Source organism: Moschus berezovskii, chromosome X (genome assembly GCF_049115385.1).
Source record: "Moschus berezovskii isolate FMDL1 chromosome X, NW_MosBer_1.0, whole genome shotgun sequence".
Lineage (NCBI taxonomy): Eukaryota > Metazoa > Chordata > Mammalia > Artiodactyla > Moschidae > Moschus > Moschus berezovskii.
The window spans coordinates 10,142,851-10,162,639 of NC_142488.1; the positions used below are offsets into that span (position 1 = coordinate 10,142,851).

The 19,789-nt window shown below is 42.9% G+C and overlaps 1 protein-coding gene across 5 annotated transcripts in view; it reads right to left on the minus strand.

The window, feature by feature from the left end:
• Window positions 1-19,789, minus strand: part of ARHGAP6 (Rho GTPase activating protein 6) — a 563,891-nt gene that overhangs the window by 9,353 nt on the left and 534,749 nt on the right. For all 5 annotated transcript variants that reach the window (XM_055437710.2, XM_088834028.1, XM_055437712.2 and 2 more), the window contains 2 exons: window positions 10,388-10,485; window positions 412-683 (listed from right to left, as the gene is read on the minus strand). In XM_055437710.2, the coding sequence (XP_055293685.1) occupies window positions 412-683; window positions 10,388-10,485 (370 nt within the window). The remainder of the gene's footprint in view (window positions 1-411; window positions 684-10,387; window positions 10,486-19,789) is intronic.

A 19,789-nucleotide genomic window follows, 5' to 3' on the forward strand; every position in this document is an offset into this window, starting at 1 on the left:
TTTGACCATGGAAATCTTCTTTTGCCTAAAAGTCATCATTGCCATGGAGACTTATTTGGAACATGACTGCTCATTATATAGTGAGTTCAGCTTGTTCTCTGTATAAAAGTAACAGCAATGGCGGGGTGCCATCTTAGACTAAAAGATATATACCCAAGCCCACAGTCCAGGAGCCAGCAAGTTCCTCAGATGCTGGAGGGGAGAGTCAGCTAAGACTGTCTGGGGTTCACCGAGCTGGAGACTGCTTCCCACCTAGCTGGGCGTGCAGGGACTTGAACCCAGGATCAGTGTTCAGGAGGTCCTCAGTAAATGCTCATTGAATTAGAGAAACATGAAACAAGCAAGGGTTGGAGACCAGGTCCAAAGTTCCCACACCAGGCCACATGCAATCAGAGGGACTGGATGAATTACCTTTGCCAAGCCTTGGTCCAGGAGAACTCTCCCTCGACTTCGAGGAGGGCAAGTGGCCCACCCGGCGCACACACGGCTCCGGCCCTTTGTAAAGCTTCTCTGAGCCCCCCGGCGCTGCATCCTCTTGCATAGCCAGCAGGGAACGCTCAGACAGCACAGGGGAGTTGTTGTCATAAGGGGAGAGGTCTCCGCTGGAGGCCTTGTTGGAATCTGTGGATGAATGCCTTCCTCCCATGGAAAAAGAGACTTCTGACCTCAGCATGTCAGGGCTTCTGGCAGAAGGAGACAATTACAGGTACGTGAGTGTGTTAGCAATGAGAGACCAGATTCAAACCAGTGGACAGGTTTACAAATGACGGCAGGAGAATGTGTGGACACAGGGGCTGAAACAAAAAAAGTTTCTGAGCAAGGTTCCAAGACGCCTATATCAATCAGGTGAAAGCGTTTCTATGAAATGGCCAGCAGATGGCAGCAAAACCCAACAGATGTCACAGGAAACGGCAGGGCAAAGTGATGAAACCCTTTCTTCAAGGTGCATCGCTGAAATGCCTGTTGGATCAATCCCTGTTTCCATTTAAAAATTAAAACCTGATGCTCACTATCTGTTAAATAGGGAAAACTGTAGATAACTCTTTAACTTTCCTCAATATCCTGAATTAAAAATAATTCAGACAAAACTATGATTGAAACGGTACATGCAGTTTATGGACACCTTTTCTCCTTTCACCCAAATACTAATGTAAATCAATCCATCCTTCCTGACAATGAAGATGACAACGATAATGATGGATGTGGTGGTGGGAATAACTGTTTTATGGATAAAATGGTGGCTAAAAAGATAAACAAATGACCGTCACTGGAATCCATGGTATTTAAGTACACCTAAAAGGATTCTACAAGGCACAGGTGCTTTTTCAAATTGATGTAAAGCGTACTAATGAGCATATCCATTATGTTTTATATGAGCATGAGTTGTCACAGCAACAGAAATAATGGTGAAAATGTGAGCCGAACAGGAAAATGAGAACATCAGGAACATGACAAGAGTGTTTGAAGTCTTACCTGGGAACATCTGTATTTTCTACTTTCCTCAAAACAGTGGCCCTGACAACATCTTAAAGGAAAATTATGACAGATTGATTAAAAGTTCCCAAACCTGCTTCTGCTGCCCCCCACCCCTCGCCCCACTTCACTTCTCTGGTCTTTACTTTCTTTTGGATTAATTTTTCAAGACAAATCCTTGGTGATCTTATAGAAGGTAACCCCATGCCTGAGCAAGCCCTTCCTAATCTAAGGGTTCTGTGTATGCAGGAGAAAGGATGCTCTCAGGGGGTCTGGCTTCACTGGGGGCTTGGGCAGGGCTTACTGACAGGGGAAGGCAACTCAGCTGTGACACGCTTTCCCTGTCACCGAGGCAGTTAGGTCCCCAAGCACTTTCTGCTGAGGGAATTTCTTACCCACATGGAATAAAGAGTCCTTTCCTTGCCTCCTCTTTAAACCAATGACTGATGACCTTATGGGAAAGAGCCAGAGGACAACCACGAGGGTGGTTTTCCAGAAACTTTAGGCTTCCAATGAATGAAGGAAAAATAGAAGGAACTTACTACTTTTGCTGGAAAGTGGAGAAAAAAGCAATTTAACTGCCATCATTTAATTAAAGCAGGAAACTCTCCCTGATTCTATGGAGAAAACACAGGACAAAACAAACGGACCCTTGTCTGTCATCATGGGGTCTGACTCTCATTGAGGACTCTCCACTGTAAGAATGAGCAAATACAAGTGTGTTGACGTGGTAGCCACACAGAGCTCAGCTCAGAAACTGGGTTCTACATTCTGACCAGGGCTAGACATCAAATTGCTGGGCTAACTTCAGTTGTTTTTCCCTGTTTAGTTGACATTTTTCCATTCATTAATGAAAGTGTCTTATGTCTACTCGGCAAGAATAAGTCACAGTGTTATTTTGATAAGAGTGGGCACATAAAACCTGCTTTTATGAGCTGTTTTAAAGAGAGTCTAGTCAATTCCTTTGCCAAATGAAAATAACTATCAGGGCCACAGATGCTTTGGGGCCCCCTTACAATAGGAAGAGAGTTTTGGAAAGGTCGTAATGTAGCTCATGGAGACCACAATGGTTCGGTCTCATATCTTGCTCATCTGTCTTACAAACACACAGAAGAGAATATACAGAGCAAAACATTATAAGTTGCAGATTCAGTCAACAGTTACATGCATCAGGAAAAACACCCCCTGAAAGAAATTTCTTGAACATCTCAAGTACTAGGGACAGTACTGCTGACATGGCAGCGTCCCTATCATCTGGGAAATGCATCTCTGGTTGGAAATGCGAATTCGCAGGCTGCCCTTTGGATCTCCTGACAGGACTGGCGATCACAAGCAAGCCCAGGGCCAAATGAACCCACGGGGCCCCACAGTGAGAATAATGACTAGAATTACAAGATGGTGACAGCAGATCATTAAGCCAAATGGGTGCTGCTTCTGAGCTAATCCCTGGGGGTGGAGGCGAAAGTGGCAGACACAGCCCATGAACCTCCTCAGTGGGGCTGGGGTTGCCCCCAGGAGCATGGGCAGGTGGGGGATCCCACTTTCCCAGCCAGTGCGCTTAGCCATGGGAGCTGATGCAGGCTGAGTGCGCATGGCAAACAGCTTGGGGCAGCCTCTTCTGTGAAGCAACCCCTTGGCCTGGCAGAAGCACATAAGTTGACGTGTATATAGAATTCATTGTGTGGCAGCAACTGGATGAAGTTACTGTCAACAACTCTGATCACACGGCAAGAGAGGACCGAAAGGAATGAGGGGATGGTGACGTTGCATGGGGTCGAGACTCTAAAAATGTATTTGATAAATACTGTTTAAAATCATGGGCTTCCCTGATAGCTCAGCTGGTAAAGAATCTGCCTGCAAGGTGGGAGACCCTGGTTCGATTCCTGGGTCCGGAAGATATGCTGGAGAACGGATAGGCTACCCACTCCAGTATTCATGGGCTTCCCTTGTGGCTCAGCTGGTAGAGAATCTGCCTGCAACGCAGCAGGCCTGGGTTTGATCCCTGGGTTGGGAAGTTACCCTGGAGAAGGGAAAGGCTACCCACTCCAGTAGTCTGGCCTGGAGAATTCCCTGGACTGTATAGTTTAAAATTATTCAAAATCAATAGTAAAATGCCTTGTTTTATGCTTACAGTTGGTGGCTCTTTTATATGTTTAAAGTATTTCCTATTTATCATTTTAATTTCTCAGCAGAGGTCAGTAAGGTAGTGGCCAAATTTGCCTAAGAACCCACGCCCAAGAGTTTTCTTTCTACACATGTGCATGTGTGCTCAGTCGTGTCTGACTGTCTGTGACCCCGTGGACTGTAGCCTGCCAGGCTCCTCTGTCCATGGGATTTCCCAGGCAAGAATACTGCAGTTGGTTGCCATTTCCTTCTCCAGAGGGTCTTTCCAGCCCAGGGATCAAACCCGCGTCTCCTGCATTGGCAGGCAGATTCTTTAACACTGATCCACAAGGAAGCCCTCTTGACAAGATATAGATAAATAAAAATAAGATAATAACCAAACCTGCATCTCCTGCATGGCCGGCAGATTTTTTACCACTGGGCCACCTGGGAAGCCTTGTCTTTCCACACGAAAGCCCACCAATTAATGAAATAAAATTATTATATTTACTCCTCAGAAGTCTCACTATAATCTTGGAAGTCCAGAGTTTTCAAAAATTTTAGTGTCACTCCATTGTTTTATCATTAAATCAACTGGAAACAAATCCAGGACCTTCCCTGTGAGTATCTTTGAAAAAAATGAGAGAAGCTGTCACTGATATCTTCTCTAAGATTGGCCTCTAAGCTGATTCACCTCTAGGAAGACAATTTTAAGTTCAGTGCTCCAAGTAAAGGGCTAAAATATCCACGTGTTTATTTATAGAAAATATTTACTCTAAGCAGTGAGAGACCGTTGAGAGGCACATGGTGTTCTGTCTCTCTAGGTGTTGGAATTTCATGGATTGAGGTGGGGAATGCTGAGAGGATACACTGCCAGTTGACATGGGTTTGCCTCCATGACTGAAGAGCTTTCCCATGAGCCCTGAAAACCTCGGGACCATCCACAGCATGCATGGCCAGTCTTGGCCAACCAAACAAGCATGAGATGGACACGGACAGCGAATTGCTTTCTCACCCTTAGCTGGTCCTTCCAGGTCAGGGTTTAAGCACGCTGGCAGGGTCCTGCGGGCAGGCCTGCACTGCAGCCGGAGGCACAGAACTCGTTCTGTGGATAGACGGAAAACTCCGGTTCAATCACCGGAAAGTGGCCGGCCCGGCCCCTGGCTGAGTGACCCCAGTGAGAAACATCCTTGGGGATTTCAAACTTGCTTTGGTTTCATGCTTGGCTCAGCTGTGAACTGATAAACCTCCGTCTCTTGGAACTCAAAGCACAGAACCATCGTTGGCGCTGTTAATTGTAATGGGAAAGGAATCCACTGCCACAGTCACTCCGGATTTCTGGAAGATTTTCACATGCATCATGTTCACTTCTGCCAAACATCCCTTATGTAGAATCCTAGGGACAAAGGCAGCCCGCTCCAAAGAGAAGCTGACGTGGATCCACACTCCCACCAGGAGACAGACGTTAGAGCTTGCCCAAGTCTGCTGAAATGTTTGTTGCTCTTTTGTTGATTGCATACCTTTGGCAATAACACTGGTTTTAAACATTTAATTGTGGCTTGTGTTGATGACTGTTGCAGCACACCCTTAAAGCTTGCACCTCACTTTCCTCACCCTCGTCCCAGCCCTGCTCTGTTCTGCTGCAAATGCCTGTGTCTATCACACCTTGCCTTCTTCGACTCTGTTCTCATCCCCTATTTCCTTACATCCCTAAATCAAGGAGGGGGGTAATCTATCCTAAGTATCTTTGAAAAAAAAGAGCATATAATTTCAATACATATACCAGACAAGCAATGAAAAAACCAGAAGTCTTGCCTTTTTAGTAATATAAATCTCTTCTAATCTCCTCTTGGCATTCCATTTTGGTTGAAGCCAGAAATGTCAGCAGACAAGCACAAGGAAAAATAATGAATCCTCCCTTCACTCCCCCAGTTCAGTTGTCACATACAGAAGAGGAAACAACTCAAATGGAAACATGAAATTCCCAAATATTACTAACTGTTTCATCTTTCAAAACAGAAATGATGTTTTGTATGTTCTTGTTCTTGGTTTGACACTCTTTTGCAAATTTACTTGTCCACTCCAAATAAAATCTTATGCAGTTTCCACGTGGAGCATGGGAACCTAAAACCTTATCTAGGTATGTGATTTGATGGCACAGAACAGAAGCTTCAGGAAATAAATCAAAGAGTCAGAAGAGAATAACAAGGGAGCTCGTGCATATTGCTGCACTTATGGAGTTCATTTTAGAAGCTACTGTTGCTTTCTACTCTGTGGTCTTCCTGAAAATCCTTTCCATTCTTACCTTTTATAGCCTGTGTAGCTGAGTTTTCACTAAATAAAATCTTCAGAACAAGAGTTCTGTCCATTTCCATTGCGCCACAGCTTATCCAGGTCCTCCACCTCATGACCTGCAACCGGAACCGCTTCCTGTCCCTTTCAAACTCTACCTGGCCTGATGTGATCAGGCCACCTTCCCAACTTTGGTGCCTTTCGTCCTCACCCCTCTTTCTATTCCACAACCATGCCACCATCCCGATGCCAGTTAGATCAGGTGGGCTTTGCCTTTTCCCAGAGTGCCACAACTTAACACGGATGGGTTCTCTCGCACCATGGTGCCTTCATAAGTTGCTGTCTCGTGGACAGCAAGGCAGAATCTAGTGACACCCCACTTAAAACTACTTACAACTAGTTACCAACTCCTACTTCGGTAAGTAGTTATAAATGAACAGAATGATGAAATGCCAAGCAATGTGATAATGATCATTAACGAATACTAAGCATTTATAATAAAGCCAGATACTGTTCTAATAGCCAAATAACTATAAAGTTAGTACAACTTTTTCCCCTTTTTTTGGCCGTGTGGCATGTGAGATCTTAGTTCCCTGACCAGGGATCGAACTTGCACCTCCCTGTATTGTAAGTGTGGAGTCTTAACCACTGGACTGCCAGGGAAGTCCTCATTCCAGTATGACTTTTTATCTCTAGTTTACAGATGAGGAAACTGAGACAGAGAGATAAATTGATTTACCCAAGACAGCACAGCTAACTAGAAGTGGAAATGGGATCTGGACTCAGGCAATCTGGCTCTGAATTCAAACCTCATGACCAGCGTGTTGTATCATACAAGCATGTGCTATTGATGGGTAATTGGCACGCCAGTGTTGCCAGCATTGGGATACTGCACTTTCTCATCACTGTAATCTATCATGACCATGATCTCTCATCACTCTAATTCTTTGCCACTGCTTCTTGCTTTAGGCATCACCACTAAGCCTGCCATTTAAGGGCTTCTGCCTTCTGTGCTGGCCAGCTTTTTTTACCGTGTCCCCAGCCAGCTGACATATTTACTTTTATGACCAGGCCCTGGTTCAAGCTCCCCAAACATCCAGGCCTATTGACAACCTCTCCAGCCCTACAAAGTTCCCTTCAAATCCTTGCTCTTCTCAGAAGCTATCCATGAGACAGCAGGAAACATTTCTTTCTCTTCTCCAAAGTTCATATGGATTTATGGTCTGGAGCACTGGTTGCCTTCTCTGTCAACACAGAGCCCCCTTTGGAATGTAACAAATCACCTAACCTCAACTCTCTGGATGACAGGAAATATGTAATATCTACTGGGGCAGCTCTCAGCTGGCAGTTCTTAGCCTGGTCACTTGGGAGAGAATCACATGGGAGCTTTGAAAGTCCCGGTGTTCAGACTGCACCCCAGAATAAGTGAATCCGAATCTCTAGAGGGGGGCATCCAGGTGCAGGTGTTCTTCAGGTTCCCTGGGTGATTTGAATGGGGAGACAAGGCTGAGAACCAGGGGCCCAGCACATACCATTTGTCCCTTGGAGGCCTACTCCAAGCTCTTAAAGATGTGAGCTTTTATAAATGGGATGGATAAACAAGAAGGTCCTACTTCAGAGCACAGGGAATTATACTCAGTATCTTGTGATAAACCATGTTGGAAAAGAATCTAAAAAATGAATCTATATATATGAATATACATTTGCACAACAGAATCACTTTGTGGTATGGCAGAAATTAACACAACGTTGGAAATCAACTATACTTCAATAAAAAAAAATTGAAAAAAAATTGCCTTGAGATTTTTAAGCTTTTGCTCCTCAAAGTATGGACCATGGCCCAGCCATATTATAGCACCATCTGAGGGTCTGTCAAAAATGCAGTTTCTCAGGCTCCCTCCCCAGACATACTGATTCAGAGAGTTTTTTAACAAGAACTCCTGGTGATCCAGAAGCACAGTGACATGGAGAAGCACATTTTAAGGCCTGCAGAGACTATCTACAGCTCAAGAGTTAGGACTTTCAAGCCTCAAACGGCCATTAAAAATCCATATTTATTTGTTAATGTATGTATTTTCATTTCCTGGCAGCATTATCACCCTTCTGAGCTGCTGTTTGACCTGTATCCAGAGGGAAAAACTAAACACTCACTTCTCCTCCTTACTTAGCCAGTCTTCTCCCAAAGATTTCTGTTCCATGGCACTCGTCTCTGACATCTTCCATGCTCCTGTGAGCTCACCTCCCTTTCCTTAAAGCCCTGTCACTCACCCAACATCTTGAAATAGGGTCAGCTTGCCTAGGCCTTGCAATTCTTGTTCCTATGGGGACAGGCAGCAGAAGAGGCTAAACCACTCTACAGCTTGGGATGGGCTTAATATGATTCCTCCTTTTCTTAAGATTAGAGAAAGAAAGGCCCATTTATTGGTGTTTTTATGCAAAGAGTGTACTTGAAAACCACACAGAAATAATGTCTATCACCTATTCTTCATATTATTCATATCATATTATTCATATAATATTCATATACTTTTAAATGCCATGTAAAAACAAGAAATTCGGCAAGTCAAAAATCAGTGTTTTTTTTAGGTGTGTGTTTTCTAGCTTTCCCACAGAGAAGTGGTTTAAAGGCAGCCTAATGGGGGATTCAGAGAGAAGGCCACAATGTCTGTTCTCCTTCACAGGGGAAGGAAATAGGTAAGTTCCTTTAAATTCTGGTGGCACAAGATCTACTGCGAAGAGAAGCCCTGTGTTAGTTTAAATTGGAATCTACACCTTGATGATACCTGGGTATCTCGGGAAAATTTAAGAAAGCCTAATTCTCTGATATGAAAAGCAAGACCATGAAATGCTAGCCCATGTATATAATTTGAATTAATTTTTATTCTCTCCTGGCTCTTAGGGCTTCAAGCTAGGCAGAATGTCTTACTTGAAGCAGAAATTATCTTGATAATGATTGGTACAGAAATGGATTTTAGGAAGTGCTCTTGAAAGGATGATCCACTTAAAATTCTTCCCTGCTCTACAGGACATACAGTGAAAGTGAACTGAGCAGGGTAATTAATGTAATGACCCAGGAAAGAAGGAGGCCTGAACAATGTGCAATTTCTTTCCACCAAGTTTCTGTAAAGAACATAATTTTTAAATATTTGAAATAGTTTTAAATGAAAATTAGTACATCAAATTCAACATCAGTATAAAAGAACAATTTAATGCATGTCCATCTTTCCAAGATACCACTGAATAAGACAGATCATTACAGTATTTATGTATGACTAAGAGAGAAAATGCTGACTTAACTGAAGACATGTCACTGGTCATAAGATTAATCTCAAACTTATGGATACCAAGGAGGGGAAGGGGTGGGATCGATTGGGAGATTGGAATTGACATATATACACTACTATGTCTAAAAGAGATAACAAATGGGAACCTACTGTATAGCACAGGGAACTCTACTCAATATTCTGTAGTGACCTATATGGGAAAAGAGTCTGAAAAAGAATGGATATGTGTATATGTATAACTGATCCACTTTGCTGTACATCTGAAACTAACACAACATTGTAAAACAACTATACTCCAATAAAAATTAATAAAAAAGATTAATCTTAATTTCAGAGACTATAAAACCTGGGGGAAAATGTGTCTTAGAATTGTTGAAATTCAGTAGATTAAAAAGCACAGCATAAATGATACTTTCACGAAGGATCACAACTTTTCCTGTCACAAATTTAGAGTTTGGTGCCTTGATGGCAACATCGCTCCTGGTTCATGATGCAATACTGTCCCCTTAACTGGCTTTGTTCAATGTTCAGCACCCTCCATGAACTCTGCCTCTATAGCAAATGGTGAAGAGAAATCATAAAATCTAACCAGCATGAAAAATTCAGTGCTTCTCCTTTGGGGGAAAGAATGGTGGCAAACCATAGACTACAAGGAGGCTTGTAATTTCCTTGTTGCAAACATGGGGGCCTGTGGAGACCAGCGTGCGTTTCTGTCAAAAGGATCCTAGCTATAGAGTGGGCAAGTCGAGAGGGTGAACATGTCTCATTTCAAATGGCCACCTAGGCCTTGGCTGAGGCCTGTCCTGTGGTTTGGTGATGCACCTGTCCCGCTGGTAAGTTACACAGTTAAGATGTATCCAGCCACATCGAGGGGCTGCTAAGCACAGTTTTAAGGATTTTAGAAGTGGAATCAAGGATGCATATCACTGTCAGTTCCTGCGCTTCCTGCCAGTGTGATTTAGTGGCTTTTTTTTCTTCTGGTAAACACAGTCTCAAGGGGCTGGAAAAAGACAAAAATGAAACAGAAAAATCCCCAAAGGCAGTTTCTAATTTGACAAGTGAATTGGTAAGACAAGGATATTCTTTTTAGGGGGACAGATCAGATTTGCCGGGAAGTCACCAAAATTCCACTCAAGTCACCCTGTGTGGAGTTATGTAAACTTTTCTAATTCTTTGGAAATGGAAGTAGACATCCCCGAGATGCTTTGAGAAGATGGGAAAACAAGCATACTCACGAAGACTGGGAGGCCTTCCTTCTGAGTAGATAGTCCACCACATCCGGATCGGTCTCTAACAGGCTGATCAGCACTTCATTCTGCAGATCCGGGGAAACCTGCACAGACCAAGTGTCGAGGCATAAATAAAACTGCTCCAGTAAGAGGCAAACTGTGGTCACTGGCAGTCTGACAATAGCGTCTAAAAGGCTGCCTTGATAGCCAGGACATGGAAGCAACCTAGATGTCCATCTGCAGACGAATGGATAAGAAAGCTGTGGTTCATATACACATTGGAGTATTACTCAGCCATTAAAAAGAATACATTTAAATCAGTTCTAATGAGGTGGATGAAACTGGAGCCTATTATACACAGTGAAGTAAGCCAGAAAGAAAAACACCAATACAGCATACTAACGCATATATATGGAATTTAGAAAGATGAAAATGATAACCCTGTATATGAGACAGCAAAAGAGACACAGATGTATAGAACAGTCTTTTAGACTCTGGGGGAGAGGGTGAGGGTGGGATGATTTGGGAGAATGGCATTGAAACATGTATATTATCATATGTGAAATGAATCGCCAGCCCAGGTTCAATGCATGATACAGGATGCTCAGAGCTGGTGTACTGGGATGAACCAGAGGGACGGGATGGGGAGGGAGGAGGGAGGGGGGTTCAAGATGGGGAACACATGTACACCCGGGGCAGATTCATGTAAATGTATGGCAAAACCAATACAATTATGTAAAGTAATTAGCCTCCAATTAAAATAAATAAATTTTAAAAAAGAAAATATTACTTACGTAAATTTTAAAAAAAAAAGTTATCTACAGTCCGTGGGGTCGCACAGAAAACAAAAGTTATAAGAGAACAGAGGGATTTGTTGGTTAAAACCAAATCTACACCAACCCATGCAGCCAGTTTCATTCTTAGAACAAACTGGATGATTACCAGAGAGTCATACTCACTGGGCTTCCCTGGTCACTCAGACAGTAAAGAATTTGCCTGCAATGCAGAAGACTTGGGTTAAATCCCAGGGTTGGGAAGATCCACTGGAGAAGGGAATGGCAACCCACTCCGATATTCTTGCTTGGAGAATTCCATGGATAGGGGTACAGTCCAAGGGGTCACAAACAGTTGGACATGACTGAGCAAATAACACTTTCACATTCACTACTCAATTCAATTCAAGTGGGGTGAACTGTCACTCCACTCGTGACTGGAGATAGAGCCTAACCACTTGGAAACCTCTGTTGCTTGAACTCGATTTTCTTGCCTTTGAATGAGCAAAATATCATGGTTAAGAAGAACGGTGTTCATAACTTCTTGTCTAAACGGGGACACTTTCTAGAGTTCATATTTATAATTATGCCAAGACAACAGGCAGAAATGAGGACTGTCTTGGGCAGTTCTGGAACATATGATTAGTTTATTGGGGACAGACCCTGCAGCCAGAGACTGCTTGTGTTTGAGTTCCAGTATATGGCTGTGGGGCTTTGGGCAATGGATCTAACCTTTCCAGGTCTCGGTGCTCTCATCTGGAAACTAGAGACAGTAAGAGGACCCACCACAAAGGGCTGATTGACGTGGTGATGTAAAGGACTTATTACATGTTGAGAACTTAGAACAGCACCTGGCAGATAGCAGACACTCAAAAAATGCTGCTACTACATTTGCAGATGTCACTTTGTCATTCAGTGCCTGCCTTCACTTGTTTCTTGCATCCTTGTCTACCAACAATTAAAGTATTTTGCTTCACAATGGGATGAGGCATGATCTAGAACTTTATAGATGAGCATCATATGTTTCTTTAAGCTTAATCCTCAGGGCATGATAGGATGGCCTTCCAATCCTAAATCACTCATGTAGGAATTTCTAGAAAACAAGATTGAACTTGGCTCCAATGGTTTTCTACTCTGTAGATGCTCAACCAAAGGAAATTTCAAATATTGAGGGAAAATACATTTTCATTCTGATTCTCTCACATGTGGGCTCGGAGACAAGACTCTTAAAAATTGTGGGGACAAGTCTTCTGAGAGTTGGTGGAAGAAGAATCTGCCTCCTGCCTCTTGCAGAACTCAATTCATCTTGAACTCTAAGAAGCTGGAAACAATTTATGAAGAAGAACAGGGATGAGAAAGCAACAAAATGCTTTCCTCCTCTCATAAATCTGTTCTTCCTACTTCATTTTGAGTCTTCATTAATGACATTGCCAAACCGTAGTCACACAGGCTAAAAAGCTGGGTTGGATTCAAGCTTCTCTGTGTCCTTATCCTTCCACGTTCAGAGCCAGGAAACCCACTTGATTTCATCTCCAAGATGTCTGTTACTTCTTCCCTCTCTTTTTCATTCCAGCTGCAATGATCCAAGTTTGAGCCCTCATTATCCCTTTGGAGTGCTCATCTGTTAGCCATTACCAGCTTTCATTTTCCTGACAGTCATACTGCAAGTTCCCTCTGGAAAACTAACTGCTCCCCAACCTTCAGCTTGAGGGTGAGGTGTACCGTCACCTAAATCAATGATTCTTTCATCCCCAGACTGGAGCACGGGTGCTTGAGTGATGAGCACGCAACTTCATTAGAAGCAATGAAAAGCTGGGAGAACTTCCCAGGGACTTTGGAGAGACAGGACTTAGGGCCTGAAGATAGTGCTGACAAATGAAGAAACAATTCCAAGAAATGGAGAGAGAGAAAAGGGGTCTGTTGACATCATTTGAGTCCCAGGTAAAGCCGTGCCTGAAGCCACATTTGCTCTTAGATTGTTCAGCTGTGTGAGTCCCCAAATTCCTTAAGCTGGTTTGAGCTTTTAATCGAAAACAAAGATCCATCCTTGATGGGCCCTTGATACAACAGCTTGTTAACCTGTTGTTGTTCAGTCACTCAGTCATGTCTGACTCTGCGACCCCATGGACTGCAGCACATCAGGCTTCCCTGTGTTTCACTGTCTCCCGGAGCTTGCTCAAACTCATGTCCATCGAGTCAGTGGTGCCATCCCACCAACTCATCCTCAGTTGCTTCCTTCTCCTCCTGCCTTCAATCTTGCCCACTATAAGAGTCTTTTCCAATGAGTCGGCTCTTCGCATCAGGTGGCCAGAATACTGGAGCTTCCGTTTCTAACCTGTGTACTCTCTGTTTCCCTTAACACGTACATCAAATTTCTTCTCTGGTTGTCACAATGCTCTGATCAAGACACTTGACCAAAACCCTTTTTAATCAAAGCCATCCCCTCACTTGCTTGCCTCGATCTGTTTCCCATCTTCGCCCCTAGCAGTCATACCCACATGCATTCTACTTCAGTACCACTGTGCTTCTTACTCTGACCTTTTCCCACCTCATCCCTTTAATTCATTACAGAAATATTTGGTGAATGCTTCCCGAGTGCCAGGCAGTGGATTCTGGGATTCAGCGACAAACCAAACAGACAAGCATTCATGTCTCCTTGAGGCTGACAGTGAATATGGGAAGACTGGCACTAAAGAAATAAACAGAAAACATAGCAAGGATCACTTGGAGAAAGATAAAGCCAAGACAGGGAACAAAGAATCTTGGGTGGGAGCATGCCATTTAAATGGGATTGTCAGAGAAACTGACATTTTAGCAGAGAACGGAAAGGACGAGGGAATTGGAGAAAATCATTCCAAGGAGAAGGAAGAAAGAAATAGCAAGATGTTGAGTCAGGAGCAGTGAGGAGGCCAGGGAAGTTGGAACAGAGTGAGAGGGACAAGGCGAGTGGTAGGAAGTAGGTGAGGTAACGAAGGCCAGATGCTGTGAAGTCTCACTCCATGATAATGATTTCTGCTCTCAATCAAAGTAGGCAGGGAGCCTCTGGAAGTTCTGAGAAGAAGACGAACACGCCTTGTCATCACTCTGGCTACCGAGTTGCTTGCTAGAAGATTGCAAAGAAGCAAAGGCTGAAGCTGGGAGTGCAGATGGGGGAATTGTTGTCGATACATCCAGAAGAGAGATAAGGGAGGGCCGAGCAGCGTGGTGAGTGGATGAGAAATATTTGGATCCTGGAGACAGTGAAAGTAGAGACCATAGCAGCAGCCTATCGACTGGGTGGCGAGGGAGAAGGAAGAGGAGAGGGAGCAGGGGATGAAGAAGAAGGGAGGCTGACGTCAAAGTTCCCAGGAAGGACAGGCTTGCTGTTAACTGATATAGACAAGCTGCAGGACGAGGAGGAGGCTGGGGGTAGAGCCTAGGACTGTGGCTTCCCTAGTGGCTCAGACAGGAAAGAATCTGCCTGCAACTCAGGAGACCCAGGTTGGCTCGCTGGGTTGGGCTTATCCCTGGAGAAGGGATAGGTTACCCACTCCAGTATTCTTGCCTGGAGCATCCCATGGACAGAGGAGCCTGGTGGGCTACAGTTCATGGGGTCGCAAAGAGTCGGACACAACTGGGTGACTAGCACTTTCACTTTGCTTTGGTATAAGAGTGAGAGGCCTGTGAGATATTCAAATGAAGGAAAGCTCTAGTAAGTGATCAGGAATAAGGATCTGGGGTTCAGGAAGAGTCCTGGGTTGAACATAGAAATTTGGGGGATACATATAGATAGTACTTAAAGCTCGGTAACCAAGTGCAATGGCCTCGGAATGAGAATGGAAGGAGAGGAGAAGGAGCAGGACTTTTAGATCCAGAATGGGAATATCTGTTCTCTTACTTTATTGAATACATTAAATCAATTAAAAGACTGGCAATGTTTACAAACAACATGACCCAACAGATATACATGATTCCATCCGTTTTTTCAAAAGTAAAATTCAAAGGGTGAAAATGAGATAGAGGGAACTCATTTTAAAAAAAATGAAACGCGAAGCAAAAAATAGTATAGGCCAACAATGTATACAAGAAATTTTTTTTTTAAAGACAAAATTTCAGGATCAAATTAGGAAAACTATGTGTATTTTTGTCCAGTTAGTTTAATTTAAAATTTCCTATGCTTAGAAATATAAGTTAAATAAGCAAGGTGACAATATACAGCCTTGACATACTCCTTTTCCTATCTGGAACCAGTCTGTTGTTCCATGTACAGTTCTGACTGCTGCTTCCTGACCTGCATACAGGTTTCTCAAGAGGCAGGTCAGGTGGTCTGGGATTCCCCTGTCTTTCAGAATGTTCCACAGTTTATTGTGATCCACACAGTCAAAGGCTTTGGCATAGTCAATGAAGCAGAAATAGATGCTCTTCTGGAACTCTCTTGCTTTCTCCATGATCCAGCGGATGTGGGCAATTTGATCTCTGGTGCCTCTGCCTTTTCTAAAACCTGCTTGAACATCTGGGAGTTCACGGTTCACATATTGCTGAAGCCTGGCTTGGAGAATTTTGGAGATCAATCCTGGGTGTTCATTGGAAGGACTGATGCTAAAGCTGAAACTGCAACACTTTGGCCACCTCATGCGACGAGTTGACTCACTGGAAAAGACTCTGATGCTGGGAAAGGTTGGGGGCGGGAAGAGAAGGGGACGACAGAGAATGAGATGGCTGGATGGCATCACCGACTCTGTGGACATGAGTTTGAGTGAACTCCGGGAGTTGGTGATGGACAGGGAGGCCTGGAGTGCTGTGTTTCATGGGGTCGCGGAGAGTCAGACACGACTGAGCGACTGAACTGAACTGAACTGAACTGATGCTTAGACATGTAATAAAAAATTTTGCTCCAAGCGCCAAATGCATTCCCACTAAGAATAAACAACTGGAGTGGATGGCCTTCAGAGTGGTGCAAACATCCCAATATTAGTTCTCTGATCAACTCAGATTCATTGTTAGAATAGCTTACAGGAAGGCTCATTATTGGAAAATAACTTTCCATAAATTTTCAAAAACCACTCGGCAATTCAGAGTTTTACTCATTCAACTAGGCTTCATTCCGAACAAATTACAATTACTGATGTTTCTTTTCTGTATCATATGTGGCCTTCACTCGGTAACCAACACAAATAGAAAGAGCTGGTGCCATCACCCTATCTACAGCTCCTTTCTAAAAGACTCTTGGTACCATTTTGCCTTGGAGACACTATTTACAAATGACTGAAAAAGTATAGCTTAAATATGTATGGATCTGGGTATTGCAGGAAGGGTGGGTACTATTTTCCTATGTATTACACAAGACTGACTACAGTGTATAATACATAATCCATTATTTTAATTAATTTATTCATAGCCCATCTTGTTACAAAATGATTTAAAGCAGCTTTCAGAATTCACATGATAAAACCACATTTGTTTAAAAAATAAAGGAACAGTTCAGAAAATTGGAGCCAGTGGGAAAATGAAAGTAGAGAATTTGAAATGATGCCTGGAACTGACTTTTACTATTCATACAACAGCATCCAGTGCTGTTTTCCCAATAATTCCTCTTATCTGTGTCCACATTTGCACATTTCATTTCCTACTATTTAATATAAATTTCAAATTACTGGCTCAGTTCAATAGGATGAGTATTCATTTTCTATTAATTTAGATACTTAATAGAGAAACCAAAGTGAACAGAATGAACTGACAGGAAATAGCAGCTCACAGCGAGGAAGAAGAAATACCTAGGCAGACCATCCACACACACATTCCTTTTCAGTAATTAGGATGCTGTTGAAAGAATATCTGACCAAGAATCGATAGTTCCTGAGCTCCAGTTTTGGCTCTGCTGCTTATAATTAACATAAACTTAGGAAACATCAACCACCTTCTTTAGGATTCTGTTCCTCCATCTGGAAATCTGAGCATATCCTATCTGTCCCCTTCTCCTTTACGGGGATGCTATGTGGATCAAAGGGCTAACAAATTTTAAAGTACCTGAAGAGTTGCAAAGAACTTTAGAATAAAAACTGTATTGGAAATAGACAAAATAAGTCAAACACTTAAAAGAAAAAACTAAAAGCAGATCACTTGGAGATGTGAATATTTGTTCTGAGATTTTTTTTCTTGCCTGACAGCCATCATTTCCACCTCTTATCCTGGGTGCTTGCAAAGAAACACGCCTCTTCTCTTCTGCCTAACACTTCTGGTGGGTAACGAAGTTCTGGGATTTCCTCTCAACATGTCTCCATTCTTGACTGCCCCTTGAATTTCTAGAGCTACACTGTATGACCTCTTGAAGCTAGACTCTGTGTAGCTTCTACTTTTTGGTTTTTTCTCTTCTGTCAGAACTCAGGTCTTTGGGCTGGTCACATTGTCAGAAAGCAGGGATTATCTGACTTGACTGCCTGGAACTTTGAGAGGTTGCAGTTCTCTGTCAATTGGCCTCCTTCACAGCTACATCAAGATCATATGGGCCAATCCTGGCCAAGGGACCCCAAGGGGGGTCTTGTAGATGCTTCGAGAAAAGGCTCTCCTTCATATTGACAAGAGATGCAGGAAAGAAAACATCTCTCTTTGTGACTGGATGTGATAATGGCTTCCAGAGCTGCTGAAAATGACTGTGGTCTCTTCAGCTAAAGATGGTGGATCAGAGAAAGGATAAGTGCAACTGAGCTGCTAAAATTGTGCCCCCAGGCTTCTTATTATGTGAGATAATATTGAATTGGTCAAAAAGTTCATTTGGGTTTTTCCACAACATCTTTGAACAAATTTTCTGGCCAGCCCAATAAATCCTGACGTTTGCCACCACCTATAGTTGATTGCTCTCCACCTTGCAGTTGGAACTCCTACCAGCATATACAGGACCGTTCACCTACTCACTCATTCGCTCACACACGCAATTTTATGCTCTTTCAGAACACAAGCTAGTCTGGTGCTTCCTCTGCAATGGATACTGAATGAATGTTGCTGGAATGGCTACAATAAAATAATAATAATAATAAAAATAACCCAGGATTATTGGTCTTTATGGTGTACACTGGTCTAGTTGTTTCTCTCTTCTTGGAAGCGGTACCAACCTCAGGCTATAGGAAAATTTCTTTGTTACTCATTGTCAGAGTTGGAAAATAAATTTCCTTTCCCAACTGAGGGTCACTAGAATTTTTCTAGTAAGTTCTTACACTACTGTTGCCATCAATACAAAAACTCTAAAAATGAAATGTATGACTCAATAATCAAAATTTTTTCTTCTGGGACTTTGTATATAGTGAAATGGAAACTAAGGAGTAGGGTTGTGAAAAGCATATTACTTTTTTAAAATCAATCAATTCTGAACATTTACGTGAAGGAACCAAACCCATCCCAAAGGGCTTCTTCCTTTACAATTTATTATTTCGAAGCAAAATCTCCATTGGGTTTTACTCAAGGATTTAGCAACTTTAGATATTTTCTAAGGGTACCATATATGGTTGTGTTTATTTGGAGATTCAACTCCTTAGATTTTCATACGTTCCTTCAAAGGATAATGCTATTTCAAAAATCAAAAGAACTTTGGACTCTACTGCTTGAAAGAAAAAATGTAAACACTGCACATATGAAGGAATAAAACTGTCACAATTAAAATCCACCCTATCAAATTAAAGATGAAACCTTGAATGATTGCCTCGGGTATAACTGCTATGATGTATTTTATTCCATAAACCACAGAGAGGGAAAGATGGTTTGAGTTTTCTCCATTTACTAAGTCACCATAACAAACCACTAAGGGCATCTGAAAGAGCAGTTCCCAGGACCCAACCCTACTGTTCTGACTTGCCACTAGGTGTTTCACACCAATCCACCACTTGGCACTGAACCAAAAAGGATGCTCTGCATTGAACACTCTTTAACACTCCCCAGCAGAAGTAAATGTCATTGAAAGTCATGATGACATTTCTTTTCAGCTAACAAACACACTCAAATAAATCACTTTGGCTATTTATGGGAGCAAAAGCTCAAACACGGGCAGGCCCAGCCTTGGACCTTTGTGCAGCACTGGTTTGGAGGATGGCTTAATATTATGTAAAGATGTCTCAGTACATTTGAAGGGTCAGAATGCATTAAGAAATTCGAAAAAATTTTCTCACATGCCAACCCAAGCCAAGCAGCGTTTTTGGCAATTAGGAAGCACTCATGAACAAATACACTCTAAGAGCCCAGGATTTATGGAGCTGTGATGGAGGATGACTCATGGAAGATGAAGAGCAAGGAGCAGTCTTTGCTCCATGGCAACAGGTTACAGGAAGTGGAAACGGATCAGGTGTAATACACTTGGGCTCCTCTCCCCCTGTGCGTGTACCGACAGTGCGTGCATTCTGTCATTGCAAACAGGGACAAGGTGAGCTGGCTCCAGCAGGAACACACACTGGCTCTTGTAGCCATCTGTTGGCCTGGACATCGAGTGGGTCAGTGTTATAATCAGTTCAGAAGGACCGATGCTGCTGAAGGTCCCCTTTTCTCCCCATTTTCAAATTGTCTAAAATACTCTCCCCCACCCACCCCTGGCCAAATGGACTCCATATATGAGACATCATATTAAAGCACCTCATCTTTTGTGTAGGGGGGAGTATCACACTGTAGTAACAGT